The following is a 19,897-nucleotide window of genomic DNA, read 5'->3' on the forward strand; positions in this document are numbered from 1 at the left end:
CCCCCGAGATGGAAACAGTGCAGGAGCTGATCCCGCTGGCCAAGGAGCTGATGGCCCAAAGGCCCAGTCGGAAGCTGGTGAAGCTGTACGTGCTGGGCAGCGTGCTGGCCTTCCTCGGCATGGTCATCGGCCTGGTGGAGACTGTGTGCAGCCCCTTCACGGCCGCCAGCCGCCTGCGGGACGAGGAGGCCGCGGTGGCCGAGCTGCAGGCCGCCCTAGAGCGGAAGGCCCTCGCGACCCAGACCCTGGCGGAGAAAAGCAAGCAGCAGGATGCCGTCCCCTGCAGCCGGGCGCTCGCCAACCGGCAGCACGCCTCCTAAGACCCCTGGGAGCCCGCAGAGGGAGAGGGGAGAGAGCCTGGGTGTGAGAAAGAGAGCGTGTAGGGTCGGGCTCAAGTGGGAGAGAGCAGGAGTCCTGTGCTGTTTGGACTTAGATCTGAGAAGCCACTGACTTCTAGAACGGAACTACCACACGGATCCACCAAAAGGAGTTTGGGATTAAGTGTTGCTGCCGTGCAGCATTGCAGGGTGACATGTCCGAAATTAGGTATCTTTGAGCGATCTGAGTGCATGTATTTTGCACTAGGGTGGAAGGCGGGAATGCTTTTTATATTATTATTATTATTGTTGTTGTTGTTATTACAATGACCACAATTTTGCATTTTGAAATAAAACTCGTTTTGTACTATATCTCAGTATCTGATTCCAGAGGGGCGTGTTTTCTTGGGGTGGACAGCAGAGAGGATGAACATGCTGGCAAAGGGGGTCTTAGCTGAGCACTGTGGGGAGAGCAGCTGCCTTACCCTCTGGCAGCATTTGCTTCACTGTTAGGGACTCTGATGTCCACATTACATGCCTGTAATATGCTGGGGACTCGTTTTTGTTTCATGTTAGGGGTGGCAGAAGAGAAAGTTTTATTAAGTCCCACCAGGCTTAGCATTTTAAGATGAGAAGACAAATCAACGTCTGAGCTACAATACACTAATAGCAAATACTGATGAATTCTAGGGCAAAAAACATTTGCCATCTCACGCCTGACCAGAGGCTCCTATGGCCGACACCTCTTTCTTCCTTACTGTATTTTAACGAGTGAGCGAGAGAGGAAAGAAAACAAAACTAGCTAGCTAGTAGGAAGACAGAAAGCAAGCTGCCAAGAATGCTGAATTGGGTCTCTAGCTCTACCCAGCCTTCCTCCTCCTAACTCAAATCATAGGAAGAAGCTCTAGTTTAGAAGGAGAAAGACAGGTTATCACCCATCTGAATCCTCTTCATCCAGGGGTACAGTATAATCTTCTTGTGATCAAGGTCCTTGTCTTCCTCTTTCTCTTTAGTGTTCTTAGAAATTATCAAGTCCTGGGCAAATAATAGGTTCTTAATAAATACTTGATGCTCAAGTAATCTCTTTATGGAATAGGAGTACCAATTCTCGAAGGAGGAGCAATTTTGTCCCCCCAGGAGACATTTGAAAATGTCTGGTAGGGGAAGAGGGGCACTATTACGAGCAGCTTGGGAGTAGAAGCCAGGGATGCTGCTAGACAGCTTATAATGCATGGAACACCCACCCACCACAAAGCATTCTTCAGTCCAAAATGTCAACAGGGCAGAGGTGGAAAAGCCCTGGGTTAAAGGAAAGGAAGGAAAAGCGGTTTGCTCCATCAGAATCAAGGTTTTGAGGTGGTCTCAAGAGACTATGGTTGTTATCAAACAGGAGCCCCTCTCCCCACGCAGGGACAAAAATGGTCCTTGGCCCTATCCTGTTTGGCAATTTTATCATCAACCGAGGAGACGTGACAGGAGGAATCCGTATCAGTTCCGTTACTGAGGCAGAGCTGAGGTTGTAGAGTCAGGATTCAAAATGACTCACCAGGCTGGAAGCATGCCCGAAGCTAACCAACTCTAACTGAACAGAGAAGATACAGTACCGAATTAGTTCCAAAAATCCAGTTGCACGGTCACAGAATTATGAAGGCTTGTTCTAGTAGCAGCAGTTCATGTGAAGAAGACCTAGGTGTTTCCACTGATTACAAGCTCAATATAAACCAACAAGGGTCTGCTAAAAAAAAAAAAAAACTAAAAAACAAAACCCTAACATCAGTGGAAGTGGAATGTCCAGAAAAGGGGAGGAGGAGGTAGTTTTGTGTTACTTTACAATCTGGCAGGTGGGAAATCAAAAAAGTTAAAGATCTCCTGGACTTGCTTGGGTTTGCATTCTGACTCATTTGCTGGCTTTAAGACCTTGGACAAGTTACTTAGAAACTGTCTACCTCAGGTTAGTTAAGTTCTTCCGCCATCTGTAAAATAGTGCCTCCCTCATGGGATAATTCTGCAAATTAAATGAGACAATGCACATAAAGTACTTACAGCAGTTACCTGGCAAACAGTAAGCTTTCAGTCAATGACAGTTGTTATATATCAAGAGAAACCTTGACAAACAATAGCCTACTTAGATCAGAGGGACTTGGGCATATAAAAATCCAGGAACCCTGTCACATACAGAACAATTGAATAGAGGAATAGAGAAGTTACAATACAATCCTGTCACATACTTGCCTCCAAATAGTTGAAAGGCTGCCATATTGATCCAACAAAGCCTAATAAAATAGACTTATTTTATGTGGCTTGAAAATGCAGAACCAAAAGTAGCAAATAGAAGTACAAGGAAGCAGGTCTTAGGTCATGAAGTAATCAGAGTAATTCAAAACATAAGGAGTTCCCTTGTGATGTATAGTAAACTCCCCGTTACTAAAAGCATGCAAGCAGAAGTTGGAAATAAACTGGAGAGGAGATTTCTGAACTTGGAAAGGAGATTGGTCTTATGACCGCTGAAGTCCTACCCACTTACAAGATGCTGGGATTCTATTTGGTCCAACCACCAAATAGAGGATATATTTCCTATTCCAGCCTGCTTCTCTGAACCCTTTCCTTCACCCCCAACATACACACCCTCTCTCTGTTTCCAATGCCTTTTTGTTCTTTTTCTCAGCATGTTGACAAATATTTTCCTTCCTGCTAAATGACTATTAAAAATAATGAATTTATATGTTAACTACCTAGAATTTAAATAATAATAATGAATTTAATTCCAAAATAAACTATTTCCCGATTAAGTTTATCTAACAAAGGCTTTTGCCTCTTAGAAAATAACCTTAACCGAATGGTTCTCAAATTTTGTCACCCTGAAACACTCATTAGTCACCTTGTTTGTTACAAAACTCTGATCTATTAATATAAATAAATATGTAATTTTGTATTATATCAGATTCCAACTTGTAATATGTTTTAATGAAAGCATATAGTTGGTATCAACTGTGAGAATATTAAAAAGTTGCCACATTCTTAGGACAAGTTTGATTGTTCTATGATCATGGTCTCCAGAACTAATTCAAACCCATTGGCTCAATCAATGACAACTCGCCTCAGCTAACACATTCTTACAAGCCAACCAGCCAGTGATAGACCCTCACTTCTGAGGGTTAACCAACCAGAAACTGACATACCCCAAAAATACAGAGTCCCAGGCAGTCAAAAAATAAGTATGCTTCTACAGGTGATGTCAGCCCACTTAAGTCTGGGAAAGTATGCCAATCTCTGAATTTTGTGTTTTCCAAAAACCAACAAGTACACTTACTAGGTTCATTGTGCCCAAACTCTATTTGTCCTTCATATCTGCTGCCAGCTAAGTCAGTCCCAATGACAATCTGAACTCCAGTGGTTTCAGCTGGGTTCTTGCCACTTCTATGATTTGTAACCAAGTAGGTCTTTGTATAAAATCAGTCTTTGTACAAAGTTATTAGGTATTTTAGTTGACAGGTGTACATGCTGGTAAATAATTATACCTAGGCCTTTGTACGAGGTCATTGGACATTTTGGTTGGGAGGTATACCACGGAGTAATTAGACATAGGTCCCATACAGCTCATTAGACCTTTTGTTTTGGAGGTATGCCTTTTGATAACTATTTGTGTCATTAAACTGCTTCTCACTTCACCTTTGCTTTTGTTTGTCTATATTTTAAAGTCTTGTCTTATGTGTTTTTGTTTTGTTCTGGAATACCTTCTTCCTGATATATGTATAAGGGAGTGTTTCAGAGGGAATGGCCCAATAAATCACTAATCCAATCCAAGTTGACCTAAGGGGTCATAGCTGGAGATCCCCTAGACTGGTGCCCAATTCAGGAAAAGGCAACTGGCCAAACTTAGCTTTGGGTCCCCTACAAAACTTTCATGAGGGCACTCTCTGTCTTGTCAGCGTGTGAAAGAAGGTCACTGTTAGTCCGTATTCCGGGGTCAGACATTGTCAGGTCATTAGATTGCATGGCCCTGTCCCAACCTTTGCTTCGAAAGGGCACAAAAGATACCATTTGCGGGCACACACTCTTACTAAACAGCCTCTTTTGTCTTCCTGGGTTCTTCTATGTCAAAACTTCCTCTTAGAAGAACTCCTGCTTCCCCTATAAAGCTGCACTGTAGTCCTAACTCTTGTGCTTACTTTGATAAAGGACAAGAACTTTGAGTTAGAACAACAATGGCCATCATGGAGGAACTTCGACATGTCAAAACCAGTAAATTAATTCATTTAAAGAGGAACCCCAGAATAGGAACTCCAGAAATCTAAACAACCATCCTTTCATCAGAATTTTCTCTGGAAAAAAAACAATCACATTGTAACATTGCTAAACCAGAGGGCAGTCCTAGAGAAGGGTGAACTGTTTTGAGGGATTTTGTTTGTTTCGTTTTCCAATTTAAATAAATTGAATTTTTTTTTTTAAAAAGGAGCTAAATTTAAGCCCTCTCTGGTGCCATATTAAGAGTTATAATTGAAGGGGGCGCCTGGGTAGCGCAGTCGTTAAAGCGTCTGCCTTCGGCTCAGGGCGTGATCCTGGCGATCCGGGATCGAGTCCCACATCAGGCTCTTCCGCTATGAGCCTGCTTCTTCCTCTCCCACTCCCCCTGCTGTGTTCCCTCTCTCGCTGGCTGTCTCTCTGTCACATAAATAAATAAAATCTTTAAAAAAAAAAAAGAGTTATAATTGAAGATTTTCCTAAACCTAAAGAAGTTGGGTAGACATTTGTTAAATAATTCAGGATTTTATTAGGTACTTACTGCTCTGGACTACAGACCTGTACCAAGTAGTTCAATTAATTGTTAGTACTGCAGCTGGAGAAAAAGATATAAAAGCAGCAGGGAAGAAAGGAAAAATTTAAATAATTCAGCCACGTAAAATGAAAGAAAAAAGTGCCTTAAGAGAGCAAGAAAAAAATAGAAAATACAGTACAAAAGACAATTTCAGAAGGCTTTCTTTTAAAGGGACATTGGACAAAGATTCAAAATTATAAATTAAATAAAAATGAAAACAGACGTCAGGAAATTTTCAAAGAGTATTCTGGAGTAGACCCAACAGTTGAAGTAAAGGAGACTTGTCTTTTTCAGTTCTTTTTTTCTTTCTTTTAATGGGCTCAAATATATGTTAGGGGATTTAATGAGAAAAAAATAATTGAAATCCCAAATGTCCACTTGTGGCTAGGCATTTTCAGAGAGCCTTAGAAAGTAAATAAGCTAGAAATCAATAGAACTTATGGTTCTCTAGGTAAAACAACTGTCCACTGAAAGAAAAACAAGACTTAAAAGTCTATCCTCTAAGAATTGGGAGCCTATAGAGAAGGATACTTATGGTTAGTTATTGCAAGGAAAAACATCGTTAAAAGAACTAATGTCCCAATTTGACTAAGAAAGAGAAAGATGACTATCCAAAATCTGTCCAGTGATGCAGTTCCAAGTAACACATTAGCACCCAACAATTCCAGTCCTTCCTCTAAATTTATGTCCTCAAATCTCAGACATGACTATGCAACCATGTCAATTACACCCTCCCTAGCCTGGTGCCCTAGGGTGGGGCTTTGCTAGCTCAGCTAACCCTCTATTCCCAGCTCCCACCCTAGTGCCTGGCATGCAGTAGGCACTCATTAAATATCTGTTGAATCGTGAATAAATAAATGGATAAAGACAGTGAATTTTGTACTGGCACATTGTTGTCTGTGCCTTAGTCCAAAATGACGAGACCTCTAAATTGAGGTATGATCCTCCATCATTAATTGGTGTGAATCAGGCTGGAATTAGTGGGTCCCCTACCCCACCTGGATCTTGTGGCAGGCTCCTGTCTTCCCCTCCACTGTCTACTCCCTGCTCCTGCTGGGGTGATCACCGGAATTGTTCAGGTCACTTAGATGACACCCTGAGGAGTTCATAACTGAGAAATGTGCAGACACCCAAGCCTCACAGACTACACTGGATCCTAAAGTCTCTTCTGGTAGGACAGGAGAATCTGCTCAAACCCAGTTCTTGTTTCAGTATCTCCCTTTTAGGCAAAGCCAGGAATCTGAGCTCGAGCTTTTGCTGAGGGTGGGACAGGGGCTCTGCCTTTGTGCCTCTGGCCTGTGTAGAGCTAACAACAGTAATGGCTAAGTCTCCAGTGCAACCAGGACCACTTTGAATCCTTCCAGCCCTGGGGTGCTCTGTCCCTTGAGGAGCCCTGGACCCCCGGGCTTGCCGGCCAGGACTGGCCCAGTGGCCCACTCTGGCTTCCCTTTGGGCTCCTCTCCCAGTGCCTCCTGGCTACAAGCTCCGTCCTAGCAGAAGGCCCTTCTTCTTGGCCTGGGTTTCACCTTCTTGTATCAGGTGGCAGACCAGCTGGTTCCAGGCCCGAAGCAGGTCTTCTGGCTCCTCCCAGAAACCAACCAACTTCGGAGCAGGAAATCCTGCCCCTCCCCAAAGAGTGGGAAACCGCAGGGAAAGAGAGAGATGAAACAGAAGGGAAGGCAGAGGAGGAGGAAAAGGGAGAAAAGAAGCAAAAGGAAACAGGAGATCAATAAAAAGAAGTCAAATTTGGTTGAAACCTCAAGGTAAGGCTTTTAAAAATCATATTATATATAATAGCATCACCATATGTGTCGGGGCCTAGTACATAGTAGGTCCTCAGAAAACCGCTATTGAAATAATGCATCTACTGGAATAAACTGGAGGTCTGGGCTGAAGAGGGATTTCAATGTCAAATGCTGGTCAAAAAAAAAAAAAAAACAAAAAAATGCCCGATGAGATTTGCAATGTGTAGGAGGGAAGATATGATAAGACGCAGATGGGACAAGACGTCTGTTACTGGCACCGGGAGCGTTCTGATCATTTTGGGAGAGAAAGTTAAGTTGGAACAAAAAGTTGCAAAAATAGTTTTAAAAGGTCTGCCTGTTCTTTTAAAATCGTGCAAAGATTGCAGGTCGTAAGCATTTCTTTAAAAATTGGCTTTAAACCGATGACAGTGCACAAACCCCAGGCTGTATCTTGGGAATTGCTGGGAACTCTGGTATCTGCATGCTGCAGCCAGTCATCAGCCCCTTCAACATTATTAGTATTGAAACCTGGAGCCTCAAACAAGGCTCACTGTATCGCAAGTAGTCTTGTTCAATGGACCACGGGAGGCCGAAAGCTGTCAATCAAAATTCTTCATGTGCCGCTCGTCTCTTCCTTAGCCCCAGTCCAGCCTGACTGCTCAGGATACTGACCCTCTGAGGCTTAAAAGGGCCTGTTCAAGGAGAATTCAAAGGCGCTTCTTTTAGGTCAGTTAAAGAAACCCGACAGGAACAGGAAATGCCATTCCCCACCCCCACCATTTACCCAAACCTTCACTTGCCATCGAGAGACAGTACCATCCAGAAGGTCGTCGTTTGCAGATCCAGTACCACTCGGAGGGATTAAGATAGCTGGACTCGTGCTTTGGAAAGCGACTCTACACAAGGATGACGTGTTTTCACAACAGTTGGCTTTTAAGAGTCCTGGCTCCCCCAACTTTTCCAGGAGTGTGTAACAATTCAGAAGGGCACATTTGAAGTTTTTTGGGGTTTTGTGTGTTTTTTCTTTTTTTTAGTGCCAGCATTTCTCTTTGGGGTTTGTGTGAGTAAATCAGTCAGAAGCTGAAAGGGTGGGAGGGTGGGAGAGGTAAGGAGCGATGAAAGAATCTCACTTCTGCCTGCTTGCCAAGATTGGAAAGGCATTGCCTTTCGCTCTTCATGATAAATGAAAATATCATATGATATGACAAATAGATGATATGAAAGTAAAATCCAAAACTCCTACCTCGCTCTTTATACTAGTATCAGTACAGCTGAAAGCTCCCTGCATCTAATTTCTGTGCTGGAATAAATCTTAAAGGTAACCTAATTTGATTCCTCTTGTTTGCCGGGTGAGGGGGTTGGAGCCAAGACTGGGAAAGGGCCTTGTCCAAGGTCACATATATGTTAGCGGTGGAGAGGAAACTGGAATTTATTTCTCTTGGTCTCCCCTAAGGGCCCTGCAAAAAACCACCAGGCTTTACAGGAAGTTGCCCCAGACACCCAAGAACTCATAAACACTGCATCTGCTGATCGAAAAAAATATTCAGTTAAAAGACGCTCAAGTAATCCCTGCCTGGCAGAAATGGAAAGAGGGAAAGATTTTCTTTCTTTTTTTTTTTTTAAGATTTTATTTATTCATTTGACAGAGATAGAGACAGCCAGCGAGAGAGGGAACACAAGCAGGGGGAGTGGGAGAGGAAGAAGCAGGCTCATAGCAGAGGAGCCTGATGTGGGGCTCGACCCCAGAACGCCGGGATCACGCCCTGAGCCGAAGGCAGACGCTTAACGACTGAGCCACCCAGGTGCCCCAGGAAAGATTTTCCTAATAGTTAAGCTTTTCCAGAATCTCTTTTATAACTGTTAAGTGACTAGAGAGAGAGAGAGTAGGAAGATTTAAGGCAGGTTTGTCTGCAGACAACTAGAATATTTTAAATTTCTGCCACTGAGCCAGCATTTTGCATACTTTATATCTTTATGTAATTTCATAGTATCCTCATTTTACAAATAACGTTTTAAAAATTGGCTCAAATTAACAGAAGGAATAGATATTATTATTTCTGCATCTCTCATCGGTCGGCCCAGGATCATGCTCTGGGCTAACGTAGATATTTATAGTTCAGTGACCATTACACTCTTACTCGGGCCACTCCCCAGCGTGGACCCTTGCTCCAGCCATTTCAATCTACTTGAGGTTCCTCTGACATGTCATGCTATTTCTAGACTCCTTGCCTGAACACATGCAGCTCCCTCTGTTTGGGATGCCCTTCTCCCATCTTCTTCATCTCCGTAACTTGTATTTCTCCTTCAAAACTTAGCTTCAGGGCCACCACCTCCCAGAAGCCTTTCCCACCATCCTGGACTGACGTGGACACCCTACTCTGTATTCCCACAGCACCCTTTGCACAACCCTGGGATAGCATATTATTACGCTATTGTGAGCTTGGATTTACTGGCCTACCTTCCTTATAATTAACTATAATTTCTTCAAAAGAAGATACCAAATATTGATCAGGTTTTATATTCTGGCACCTAGCACAGTCTGGACATATGTTAGTGCTCAATAAATGTCTGGGGAGAAAAATGGATGAACAAATGAAAATGTCCCCTCATTTTCTTCCATTAAAATGATTTAATAAACTGCTCATTTCCATGCACTTGACTCTCAAATAACTTGGGGGGGGAAATAGAAGATGTCACTATTATAAGCTTCCCATCATATCAAGCCTGACCAGCTACTCAAAAGAGTTGTGTAGGGTTAAACGTGGCAGTTGAGGGGCACCTGGGTGGCTCAGTCGTTAAGTGTCTGCCTTCAGCTCAGGATGTGATCCCAGGGTCCTGGGATCGAGCCCCGCATCGGGCTCCTCTGCTGGAAGCCTGCTTCTTCCTCTCCCACTCCCCCTGCTTGTGTTCCCTCTCTCGCTGGCTGTCTCTCTCTCTGTCAAATAAATAAATAAAATCTTTAAATAAATTAATTAATTAAATAAACGTGGCAGTTGAACAAACATTAACTTCTGCTTCCTGACAAAATACACTGATCACAGTAGAAGAATTTACATGCTATAAACCACAAGGACAGAGAGAACAGGAATAGAAACAACGGCAGATGAGAGATGTCAACACCCTTTGGAAGATGAAAAGTGGGTGGATGAGTGATAAGTGACTTAGCAAAGCGGAGACTGCTGAAGCCAAAGGGCCCATGATGGGAAGCCCACAAGAGGCCAAAGAGCACAGGAGCGTGTCAGGGACCAGAGCATGGGGAGGGGGGAATAGGAGACACTCCAGACTCCCTCTCCTGCCCCCCCCCCCCGGTGAAAAAGGAAAGTTGATTTTCTGGGGACACTGGCCCAAGAGGCACCAAGCTCAGGGACACCGGGCACAGCACAGCACAGGGTGGGGTTAGGCATGGAGCTAGAAACAGAAGGATTAGACAAAGATTCAGCACTGAAAGATGAGATTCCCCAGCCCCTCATCCTGGCTCAGCTCCCGGACCAGGAACAGCTCAGCTTACCCCCCTCTCCATTTACCCTACTCAAGCCTACACTAGGGCAGAAGAAAAGAAGATGCCTCCTTGTAGAAAGTGCCCAACCAAAACAAGGAAAACCACAGACACTGACGTTTGGGGGTTCCTCAATGAAACTGCCAAGCACTCTCTGGATTATCCTACAGTAGAATCCAGCAATTGGCAAGCCCTGCCCTACACCCAAAGCTTCCAACAGCCAAGGAATGGACTCCAAGGATCACTAAGCATGGAATGAAAGCCTCTGGCATTGAAGACAGAAACTCCAACATAGGTAATCCAGAGAGCAGAGGAAATCACTAACAACAACAGCCATGGCAACATTAAAATCTCCCCAGAAATAAGGGAAGACAGTGCATCCATGAATAAAGATCGGGAAGCCACTGTTTAAAAAAAAAAAAAATACTAGAGAACAAGAAAGAGCTTTTTTTTTTTTTTTAAGATTTATTTATTTTAGAGAGAGTGGGAGGGGAGAGGTAGGGGAGAGGGAGTAAGAATCACAAGCAGACTCCACGCTGAGTGAGAAGCCCCATGCAGGGCGTGATCCCACAATCCTGAGATCACAACCTGAGCAAAAACCAAGAGCTGGACACTTTAACCAACTGTGCCACCCAGGCATCCCAAGAAAGAGCTTTTTAAAATAAAACTACAACCAGAAATTTAAAAATTAAAATGAAGCACTGGAAGTTAAATTGACAGAATTTTCCAGAAAGTAGGACAAAAAGGGAAAGAGATGAAAGACAGGACAAAAACAATAAGAAACCTACAGGATCAGTCCAGGATCTCTGACCTCGTCTAATAAGAATTCCAAGAAGAGAACAAGAGAAGGTGGAGGGGAATACATTAATCAAAAAGATAATTTCTCCAAATTTTCCCATGATGAAAGATTTGAATTTCTACATTGAAAAGATCCACTGGGTGCTCAAAACAATGAATGAAAAAAAAAAAAAACCTCTCTGCAAAGAACGTTATTAGAAATGTTAGAACTCTAGAATAAAGGGATCCCCAAAGTTCTAAAGAGAGAAAAACAGTTCACAAGGCTTAGAAATCCAGAGAGCAACTGGACTTCTCCGTAACAACACTGGTGCTAGAAACTGAAAGGCAGTACCACCGAGTCTTCCAATTCCAAGAGAAAATCACCTTCAGTCTAGAAATCATTACCCCAGACAAACTGAGTCAAGGGGAATATAAATTAAAAACAAGCAGACAGAGCTGCCTCACTGGGGTTTACCTGGCCAGGGTCTGATGGATTCATGCTACATAAAGATGTTTAATGTGAAATATCACACCTGCCTCCAAGGTGTCAAAAACATTTCCCTCCCATTCGTAAGGAATTGAGCCAAGAGTTCCCAGGTGGATGGCAAAGGGAATGTCCCAGATAACAGTCTATCAAGCTCCCAGTCCAGACTGAAAAAGAATGACCTGGGGCTCCAAGGAGGGATGTCTCCAAAGAAAAACATCACATTCTCCCATGAAATTGACTAATTTATCTGCGTCGTATAGCTCTTGTCAGAGGAATTGGAGAATACGGATGACTCAGTAAGCAAACAAAAATGAGGCGATTATTAACTCCAGGGAGGGAAAGGGACAGCAGAAGAAAAGAAATGCAATCACGGTACATTATCCTGCTGTGCTGTAAACAATGGGTCATAATAATATAACACCGACTATTGATTTAATTAAAAATGTGCTAGGTATTAGGAATCTAAAAGGAAGGAAATGAGCGTCTGGGAGCATTGTAAGAAAAAGCAAAGTCCTAATGTTCCTTAGTAGGTAATCAAATACATAATTTCTAAAATTGCAAAATCAAGAAACAGCAATAAAAGGATATTATTTAAAAATATGGAGTTGATTCCCAGAGCGGAAAAAAATAAGATTTAAACCAGTGATTGCCTTTGAATGAGACTAGGGCACGGGGAAGGGAGGAACAAGGATTGCTGTTATTCATTATAACCCGTTTGGTGCCATGTGACTTTTTAAGCCTTCCTCTTGTATTATATTAATAAGCATAAAAATTATTAAAAAGGAAAATAAGAAAGAAATGGCTCAGTCCTAACAGCCGTCTCCCCCCCGAATACATTCTAGCTAACAGTCAACATGTTGATGCCTGGAGCCATTAAATTAAGTCTCGAACAAGCTATAGTTAAAGTATTTACCTAATTACCCAGAGCAGCTCACCAGTCTGTCCACATTCACTTCAGAATCGCCTGGGGAGCTTTGTAAAAATACAGATGCCTAGGTCCTGCCCTTGCCGGTTCAGATTCCACCGGCCTTGAGGGGGCCTGGAAATCTGCTCTTAGTTCCCCCAGATGATTCAGTTGCACAGCAAAGGTTCAGGAACTACTGGACTGGAGCCGAAATTGTGAGTGCGTCTAGGGAGGGGTGAGGGGGCGGGATATGTGATGTGTGTGTGTGTGTGTGTGTGTGTGTAACTGTTTCTGGGTATATGTCAGTGTATTATGAGTCTATCTTCCTCCCTCCCTCCCTCTTTCATCCCCTGTGTCATCTGAACTTAACCCATAAATACCTCTGGACGGCTAAAAATATTGTCAGAAACCGAGTCCCCTTCGCATTTTAAACCTGCGGTCGGATCTTTCTCTCCCAACCCTGGGGCTCCCTCTGCTGGCAGAAGCTTGTTAAAACGCTTAGCATCCTAAACCTAAAAACTCATTCCATTCCTATGAGGTCATTTTCCCCCGGGGCGGTTTCCAAGCCCTCGAACTTCCCGAACCCTCCGGGTCAGATAGAAAATGGAAAATTCAACCAACCGAGGAAAGACTTTCTTGCCTTCCATGTGTGACTATACAAAGATCAGGAGGGAGCAGGACAAAGCAGAAATGACAGTGAGAGGTACATATTGTAGTCAAGCCTGAGGAAAAGGAGACCTTAAGGAGTTTTTCTCCCCACCTTCCTCCCGCTCCCCCAAGAGACGTGGATGAACGGGACTGCCACACCCATCTGCCTCCCAAAACCCAAAGGAAAGAAACACCTTAGGCTGAGGAGCTCACTGAATTTGCAAGTGGAAGACAAGGGTTCAATATCCACCCTCAGGATACGTCCTGGAGTCCCCTTTTCCAGAGTCGTGTAAATCATACCTGTCTGTGGACTCTTGGATCTTTCCCACAAGCTGAACATATGCTCAGCCTAACACAGTGTCCGGCACAGAAAAAAAAAAAATGCTCAAAAACATTTGAATGAAAGCTTAACTCATTGCTATCCTAACAATTGGAACCTTCCTTCAGATCTGCATACTTCGCAAACTCCTCAAAAGTATCCCCAGGCTCACACTAAGCATTGCATTTCTTCATGTCCCTTTACTCTCTTCTGGCTTTAGCTCCTCAGAACCCTCTGACACAGTCTCCAGGGACTCCTATAGGCAAGACCCAATGTATTCCTGTCACTTTATCATCCTCCTTGACCTCACAAAGCTTCAAGGCCATAACCTCTCCCATCTCATTGAGACAACACCCCCTCCTCCGCCCTGGGTTCCCTGTTTTCTCAGGTCATCCTGCTTCCTGCTCCTTCTTGCCCTCCTTCACTGGTTCTCCTCTTCTGCCTGACCCATAAATGTTAGTGTCCTATCCCCCCCTTGTACCCTTCATCCTGGTCCCTGTCTCATTTACTCCTACAGTTTTGATTATAACTGACAAGATTTAATTCTCCCAAATCTGTATCTTTAGCCTAGACCTTTCTCTTGAGCTCCAGATACCTACCAGACATCTTTATCTGGATGTATGCAAATCACTTTCCTTTAAATACTCAAAAAATGCTTTCTGAGAACCAAGCACCATGCTAAACACTGGAGATACACTGGCGAGACAGACCAGGCCTCTGCTGTCCCAGAGCTAGGTGTTGGGAAAAACCAGCAAATGAACAACTGTGAATACCAAGTGATGGGAGCTGTGATAAGAGAAATGCCCAGTGTCACCTGGTCCAAGGGAGAGCAGGGAGGGTGATTCTGAACAGAAGAATCTGAAGGAAAAGAATGGGGGTGGGTGGGTAAGTAGTCCCTGGGAAAGGATTTCAAAACTTACGAAGAACTTACAAACCTAAAATAGTGAGTTTGGACTTTATCCTAAGAACAATAGGGAACCACTGAAGAAGAATTGGATGACTCGAGTAGAGCCCACAAGGCATATCTGCAGTGCTGGCAATGGTCAAGTGTCAGCAATGGTTATGTTGGATGGTAGGCCCATAAGGCTTTCACTCTATTATTATACTTTATTTATGGTTCATATATTTTTTGCACACATCAAATGTTTCACAACCTTTTTTTTTTTTTTTTGAATGAATGGATTAGAGAAGGTGAGATAGGCAGAAAAATGAGGAGATTCCTAAAGCAGAAAATAACAGTGGCTTGAGTTAGGACAGTCATAGTGAAGGCCAAGATTGGGAGACTGGTCTAGAGATACTTGGGAAGTAGAATTGACTAGACTTGATGAGTAATGGGATATGGAGAAGGAGGAGTAGAAAAAGAGTTCCAAGTTTCTGGAGTATTCATTGGGTGAATGGTGTAGCCATTAATTGAAATAGAAATCCCTAGGAGGGGGCGCCTGGGCGGCTCAGCTGTTAGGTGTCTGCCTTCAGTCCGGGTCATGAACCCAGGGTCCTGGGGTGGAGCCCTGCGTTGGGTTCCCTGCTCAGCAGGAAGCCTGCTTTCCCCTCTCACACTCCCCTTGCTTGTGTTCCCTCTCTTGCTGTCTCTCTCTGTCAAATAAATAAAATAAAATCTTGAAAGAAAGAAAGAAAGAAAGAAAGAAAGAAAGAAAGAAAGAGAGGAAGGAAGGAGGGAAGGAAGGAGGGAAGGAAGGAAGGAAGGAAGGAAGGAAGGAAGGAAGGAAGGAGAAAAGAAAGAAAGAAAGAAAGAAAGAAAGAAAGAAAGAAAGAAAGAAAGAAAGAGAAAGAAAGAAATCCCTAGGAGATGATGAATAAAAATAGCAAGGTCATTGGAGAACAGTTTAGCAGTTTCTTAAAAAGTGAAACATATATGTTCCATATGACCCAGCAAAGCACTCCTGGTTATATACCCAAGAGAAACAAAAACATGTCTAGACAAAGACTTCCACACCAATGTTTATAGCAACACTGTTCGTAATAGCCAAAAAGTGGAAATTCCAAATGTCTGTGTATTGGTAAATGGTTAAACAAAATATGGTATATCCATACAATGAAATATGATTTGGTAATGAAAAGGAACAAGTATGGATACATGCTACGATATGGGTGAAGCTCAAAAACATTATGCTAAAGTCAAAGAAGTCAGACACAAAAGATCATGTTATGTAACTCCACTAATATGCAAGACAGAAAGTGGATTATTGGCTGCCTGGGGCTGGGGATGGCAACAGGGAATAATTGTAAATGGGTAAGAGGGATCTTTCTGGGGTGAGGGAAATGTCCTAAAATTCTCTTGTGGTGATGGTTTCCCAACTTTGCAAATTTATTAAAAACTGCTGAATTGTACACTTACCACAAGATAATTTTCTGGTATATTAATTATACTTCAAAAAAGCTGTTTTTAAAAAATCAGGTCAGTTTTAGGCCGTTGAATTTGAGGTGTTTAGGAGGCATTAAAAAGGAACAAGGTTGAGTAAGCAGTTGGTTACGCCACCTGACACAGGAGACAATGTTGCACAGGAGATAGAGATTTTTAAGTTTCATTGACACAAAGATAATAATTGGGGCCATTGGAGTGAGGGAAACCCCATAGGGAAGAGAGAGAAGAAAGAGTGAGAAAAGAATCAAGGCCAACTCCAACGTTCAAGGAATCCAAAAGAGAAGGGAAGCCTATAAAGAACACTGAGAAGAAGCAGTCAGAGAAGAAGGAAGAAAGCCCAGAGAATATAAATGGACAGAATCCTAGGGAAGATGCTTTGGGGCAAGAAAGAGAGGCTACTGAGAAGTCAGGTAAATATAAACAGAACCAACCAGTAGAAGTCATGGTAGAAAAATCTAGCAGTTTAGGGGAGCCCAGTAACATTGTTGAGCATAGCTCCAGAAGGCCAGAAACCTCCAGAGGCTCTGGCATAGCATGCAGAAGGAGCGAAATGTTGATGGAAGAAGGGAGGCTGGATTGATGAGCCCAAGGAGTGCAGGGGACCCAGAATCTTTGACACAAGGCAAGAGGGAAGACAAAAGGCCAGTAAACAGGCAGAGTTCTGGAATAGGGGTGGGGACCCCAGGGTGCAGAGGTTCCAAGTCTGGAAGTGAATGGCCACAACTACAGATTCCAGCCGTAGATATTCAAGGCCCTCAAAGATGAGATTCCTGCTTACTTCTCTAGGCAGATTTCTAACCATGTAACCTCACCCCTTAAATTTAGTGATCCTGCCATATGGAATTGTTTGCAGTTTCCCAAACATGCCTTTCTCTTTCACACCTCCTTTTATGTTCTCCCACAGCTTCCTCTGCTTGGAGTGTTCTACAAACCAGCCCTCCCCTCTCCCACACACACTCCTGGAACCCAACTCAGCACTCACACTTACCCTTCCTCATTTGCCTGGAGTATTCCTGTTCTTGTTTCAAAATGGATCAAGGTTAACCTTGCCTCTAAGGCCTTGCCTACTTGCCCATCCCCCACATGGGACAGCCTATTTCCTTCTTTACATCCTGGGGAGGCCAAAGGCAGCCATCCAAGATAGGCCACCTTGGCATGAATATTATTTTGAGTTAAAAGCAATCCAAACCCAGCAGATTCAGGAAAAGCTCTTTATCTCCCCCCCAACTGCCTGCTTATCCAGGATGAGAGCTATAAAGGAGATTCCTCTTTACCTTATCTGCATAACAGGGCAATCTTTGTTTTCCAAACATCTCCTTTCACCTTCCTGCTAATGGTCTTTCTCCCTTTGTATCCTCAGACCCCTGCCCATCTCCTTAGCTTATATAAGCCTCATGTTGCCTCACTGTCTTTGGAATTTCATGTCTATGTGGATTCACTGTATGTCTGAAAGTAAATTTGATTTTCTCCTGTTAATCTGTCCCATGTCGATTTGATTCTTAGTCCAGCACAAGGACCTTGAAGTGCAGAGGAAATTCTCCCTCCCCAGCAGTTGACGTAGTCAACAGGATACTTTAACTCACTGGATACCGCTTGCCCCAGACACGGCTGCTGCTCAAAGATCCTGGGACATCTGACATACAGCTGGCAGAAGGTAAGATTTCTTACCATGTCAGTCTCCCAGTATCTCTATCCACAGAGTCCAGTGGAGTGAGAGTGGTGAGAGTCCTTTTTCCCTCTTTCTAAATTTAGATTAGCAGGAGAAAATATTTGTGGAACTAGTTCCTTGGGTCTAGCAACTCTGGTAAATATGCTAGATTACTCTTTGGTTACTGATCCATTTCTTTCCAGAGACGGTCTTTGTTTTTCTTTGTCTGTGTCCGTTGTGTCTTTTGTCATGGAATGTGTTAGGTTGAGCCTAGGTTGCCCACCAACTTCCCTGCAATGTACTACACAGTAAAACAGCACACAGTCCCCAAACCTGTGGCACATACCTCCTAGGTATTAGTGTGGCTCCAAAATGATGCAGGAAGCAAAGGCCAGGGATGCCTGGGTGGCTCAGTCAGTTAAGTGCCTGCCTTCGGCTCAGGTCCTGATCGCAGGGTCCTGTGATAGAGTCCCACATCAGGCTCCTTGCTCAGTGGGGAGCCTGCTTCTCCCTCTGCCTGCCACTCCCCCTGCCTTTGCTCTCTCTCTCTCTCTGACAAATAAATAAATAAAATCTTAAAAAAAAAAAAAAAAAGAAAGGGAAACAAAGGCAAAAGAAAAATTAAATTTCCGGGGCGCCTGGGTGGCTCAGTCATTAAGCACCTGCCTTTGGCTCCGGGCGTGATCCTGGCATTCTGGGATCGAGCCCACATCAGGTTCCTCCGCTGGGAGCCTGCTTCTTCCTCTCCCACTCCCCCTGTTTGTGTTCCCTCTCTCGCTGGCTGTCTCTCTCTCTGTCAAATACATAAATAAAATCTTAAAAAAAAAAAATTAAATTTCCTTACTACTTACAGCCCATTGACAAGTCCTTGAAACAGGCAGAGTGACCTTCCTCTGGGAGCTCAGCTGCCTCAGTGTTGACACTTTGGAAATCTTAGCCTGACACCCTCCCCACCCCCCAGGATCCTGTGAGTCTACTTTAAACATATAGAAATTCCTTTGGAAAATTTATCTCTATCCCCCAAGATATATGTTAGCCATCATCCTCCAAGCATATGGCCCACTCAAATACATCTGAAGGGTCTTATGACTGAATTTTTACTAAACAGTAATAAATGACCTTTCCAACAATAGCTAGTTCACTCAGGGTCCTGGAAACCTTGTTTCCAAAATACCTTGGAGGTTTGTGCTGTCCCTAACCCCCTCCCAATTTAAAAGTATACGATTGGCCACTTCTCACCACCCCAGTGCAGCTCTTTCTGTGCATGGGTCCAGTCCCTGTGCTTTAATAAAACCACCTTTTCGCACTGAAGATATTCTCAAGAATTCTTTCTTGACCATTTGCTCTGAACCCCAACACTTCCACATCATTTTGGTGCCCAAACATGTGGCTCGAGTCTTCTCATCTGGACTCCGAGCTTCGGTGCAAACTTGGTGAGTACATTCTCTTCTTTTCCTTTACTTTCATTTCAAGGGCTTTTTAAGGAGTACAGTCTTATTGGAATACTTTCATGTCAGTTGTTCATGCTGCAATCCTCTAGTCTGTGGCTACTCTATGGGGAGGAGAAAGACTGCCTTTTGGCTGAAAGTTAGTACCATGGTCGGAATGGTAATAAGCCCCAGAAACTTGATGCCCTCTCTTTATTCCTGTCCTTATACAAAGCTGTGTGTGTGTTGGGCACAGGACAGCCAACTAAGTCACCAGGATGGCTGCCGATCTTTAAGACTCCCATTTGATGTTCCTTCTCAATGGTCTAATGTGATCCCCTTCACATCTCTGGTCTAGTCACTTCAGGCTGTGAGACTTCCACTCAGAGCTGTCCAAAATCAGCAACTGATTGAATTAAAACCCAAACAGGGACCATTTCCTAGGGAAACTGGCTGGAAAAGTCTACATGTGTTGGAGTGTCGCTTAGACCATGATGGATTTCTATCTTTACTGGTTTACATCAATGTCCTCTAATAACTACTTAAATTACAAATTTGGGTAGTTTCCCCTTGTAAAACTTTTCTAATGTTTTCCATGGGTTAAAAATGGTGGGTTCTTCATGGCAAGGCAAGGCACGGTATCTTGGTCCATACACTGGCACCCATTTTGCAGTCTAGAATGCAATGGGGAAGCAGGGGGACACTAGCATCCTTCCTACAGGGCCTTCAAGGCAGTGATCATAGCTATCTCACTTGAGGGACGCCTCAGGTCACTTTGATACCAGGACCCTCTGACATATCCTGTGTGGGATACCAGCTGGAGGTGGGGATTTTCTTGGTAATGGACCTTTTCTCTTCTTCAGTTCCCAAGGACTCTCCCTCAGAATGCTTTTGAGCCCACTGGAAACTATTTGGATTATAAAATTTAAG

The 19,897-nt window shown here is 43.6% G+C and overlaps 3 protein-coding genes across 7 annotated transcripts in view; 2 read left to right on the top strand and 1 right to left on the bottom strand.

Moving 5' to 3' along the window:
• LAMB3 (laminin subunit beta 3) overlaps positions 1-19,897 on the bottom strand; it is a 130,738-nt gene that overhangs the window by 60,668 nt on the left and 50,173 nt on the right. Inside the window, exon 1 of one of the 2 annotated variants that reach the window (XM_087857764.1) lies at positions 12,552-12,732. The exons of the other annotated variant lie outside the window; for it this stretch is intronic. The gene's annotated coding sequence lies outside the window, so the exon portion shown is untranslated. Of the gene's footprint in view, positions 1-12,551; positions 12,733-19,897 lie in introns of those variants that run through there. 2 annotated transcript variants of the gene reach the window in all.
• On the top strand, positions 9-689 carry G0S2 (G0/G1 switch 2). Its single transcript, XM_045787821.2, has one exon. The coding sequence runs from the start codon at positions 9-11 to the stop codon at positions 318-320; it is 312 nt and encodes a 103-aa protein (XP_045643777.1). The 3' UTR covers positions 321-689.
• HSD11B1 (hydroxysteroid 11-beta dehydrogenase 1) overlaps positions 6,774-19,897 on the top strand; it is a 61,383-nt gene continuing 48,259 nt past the window's right edge. For 2 of the 4 annotated variants that reach the window (XM_045787818.2, XM_087857891.1), the window contains exons 1-2: positions 6,774-6,896; positions 17,396-17,546. Coding sequence is in view for 1 of the 4 variants with exons in the window: in XM_045787819.2 (XP_045643775.1) it covers positions 18,925-18,973 (49 nt within the window). In the remaining 3 variants the exon portion in view is untranslated. Of the gene's footprint in view, positions 6,897-17,395; positions 17,547-18,809; positions 18,974-19,897 lie in introns of those variants that run through there. The other 2 variants (XM_045787819.2, XM_045787815.2) reach the window with 2 other exon arrangements.

The sequence above is a fragment of the Ursus americanus genome, chromosome 2, assembly GCF_024610735.1.
Source record: "Ursus americanus isolate L20-20 chromosome 2, mUrsAme1.1.p, whole genome shotgun sequence".
In the NCBI taxonomy this organism is placed as follows: domain Eukaryota; kingdom Metazoa; phylum Chordata; class Mammalia; order Carnivora; family Ursidae; genus Ursus; species Ursus americanus.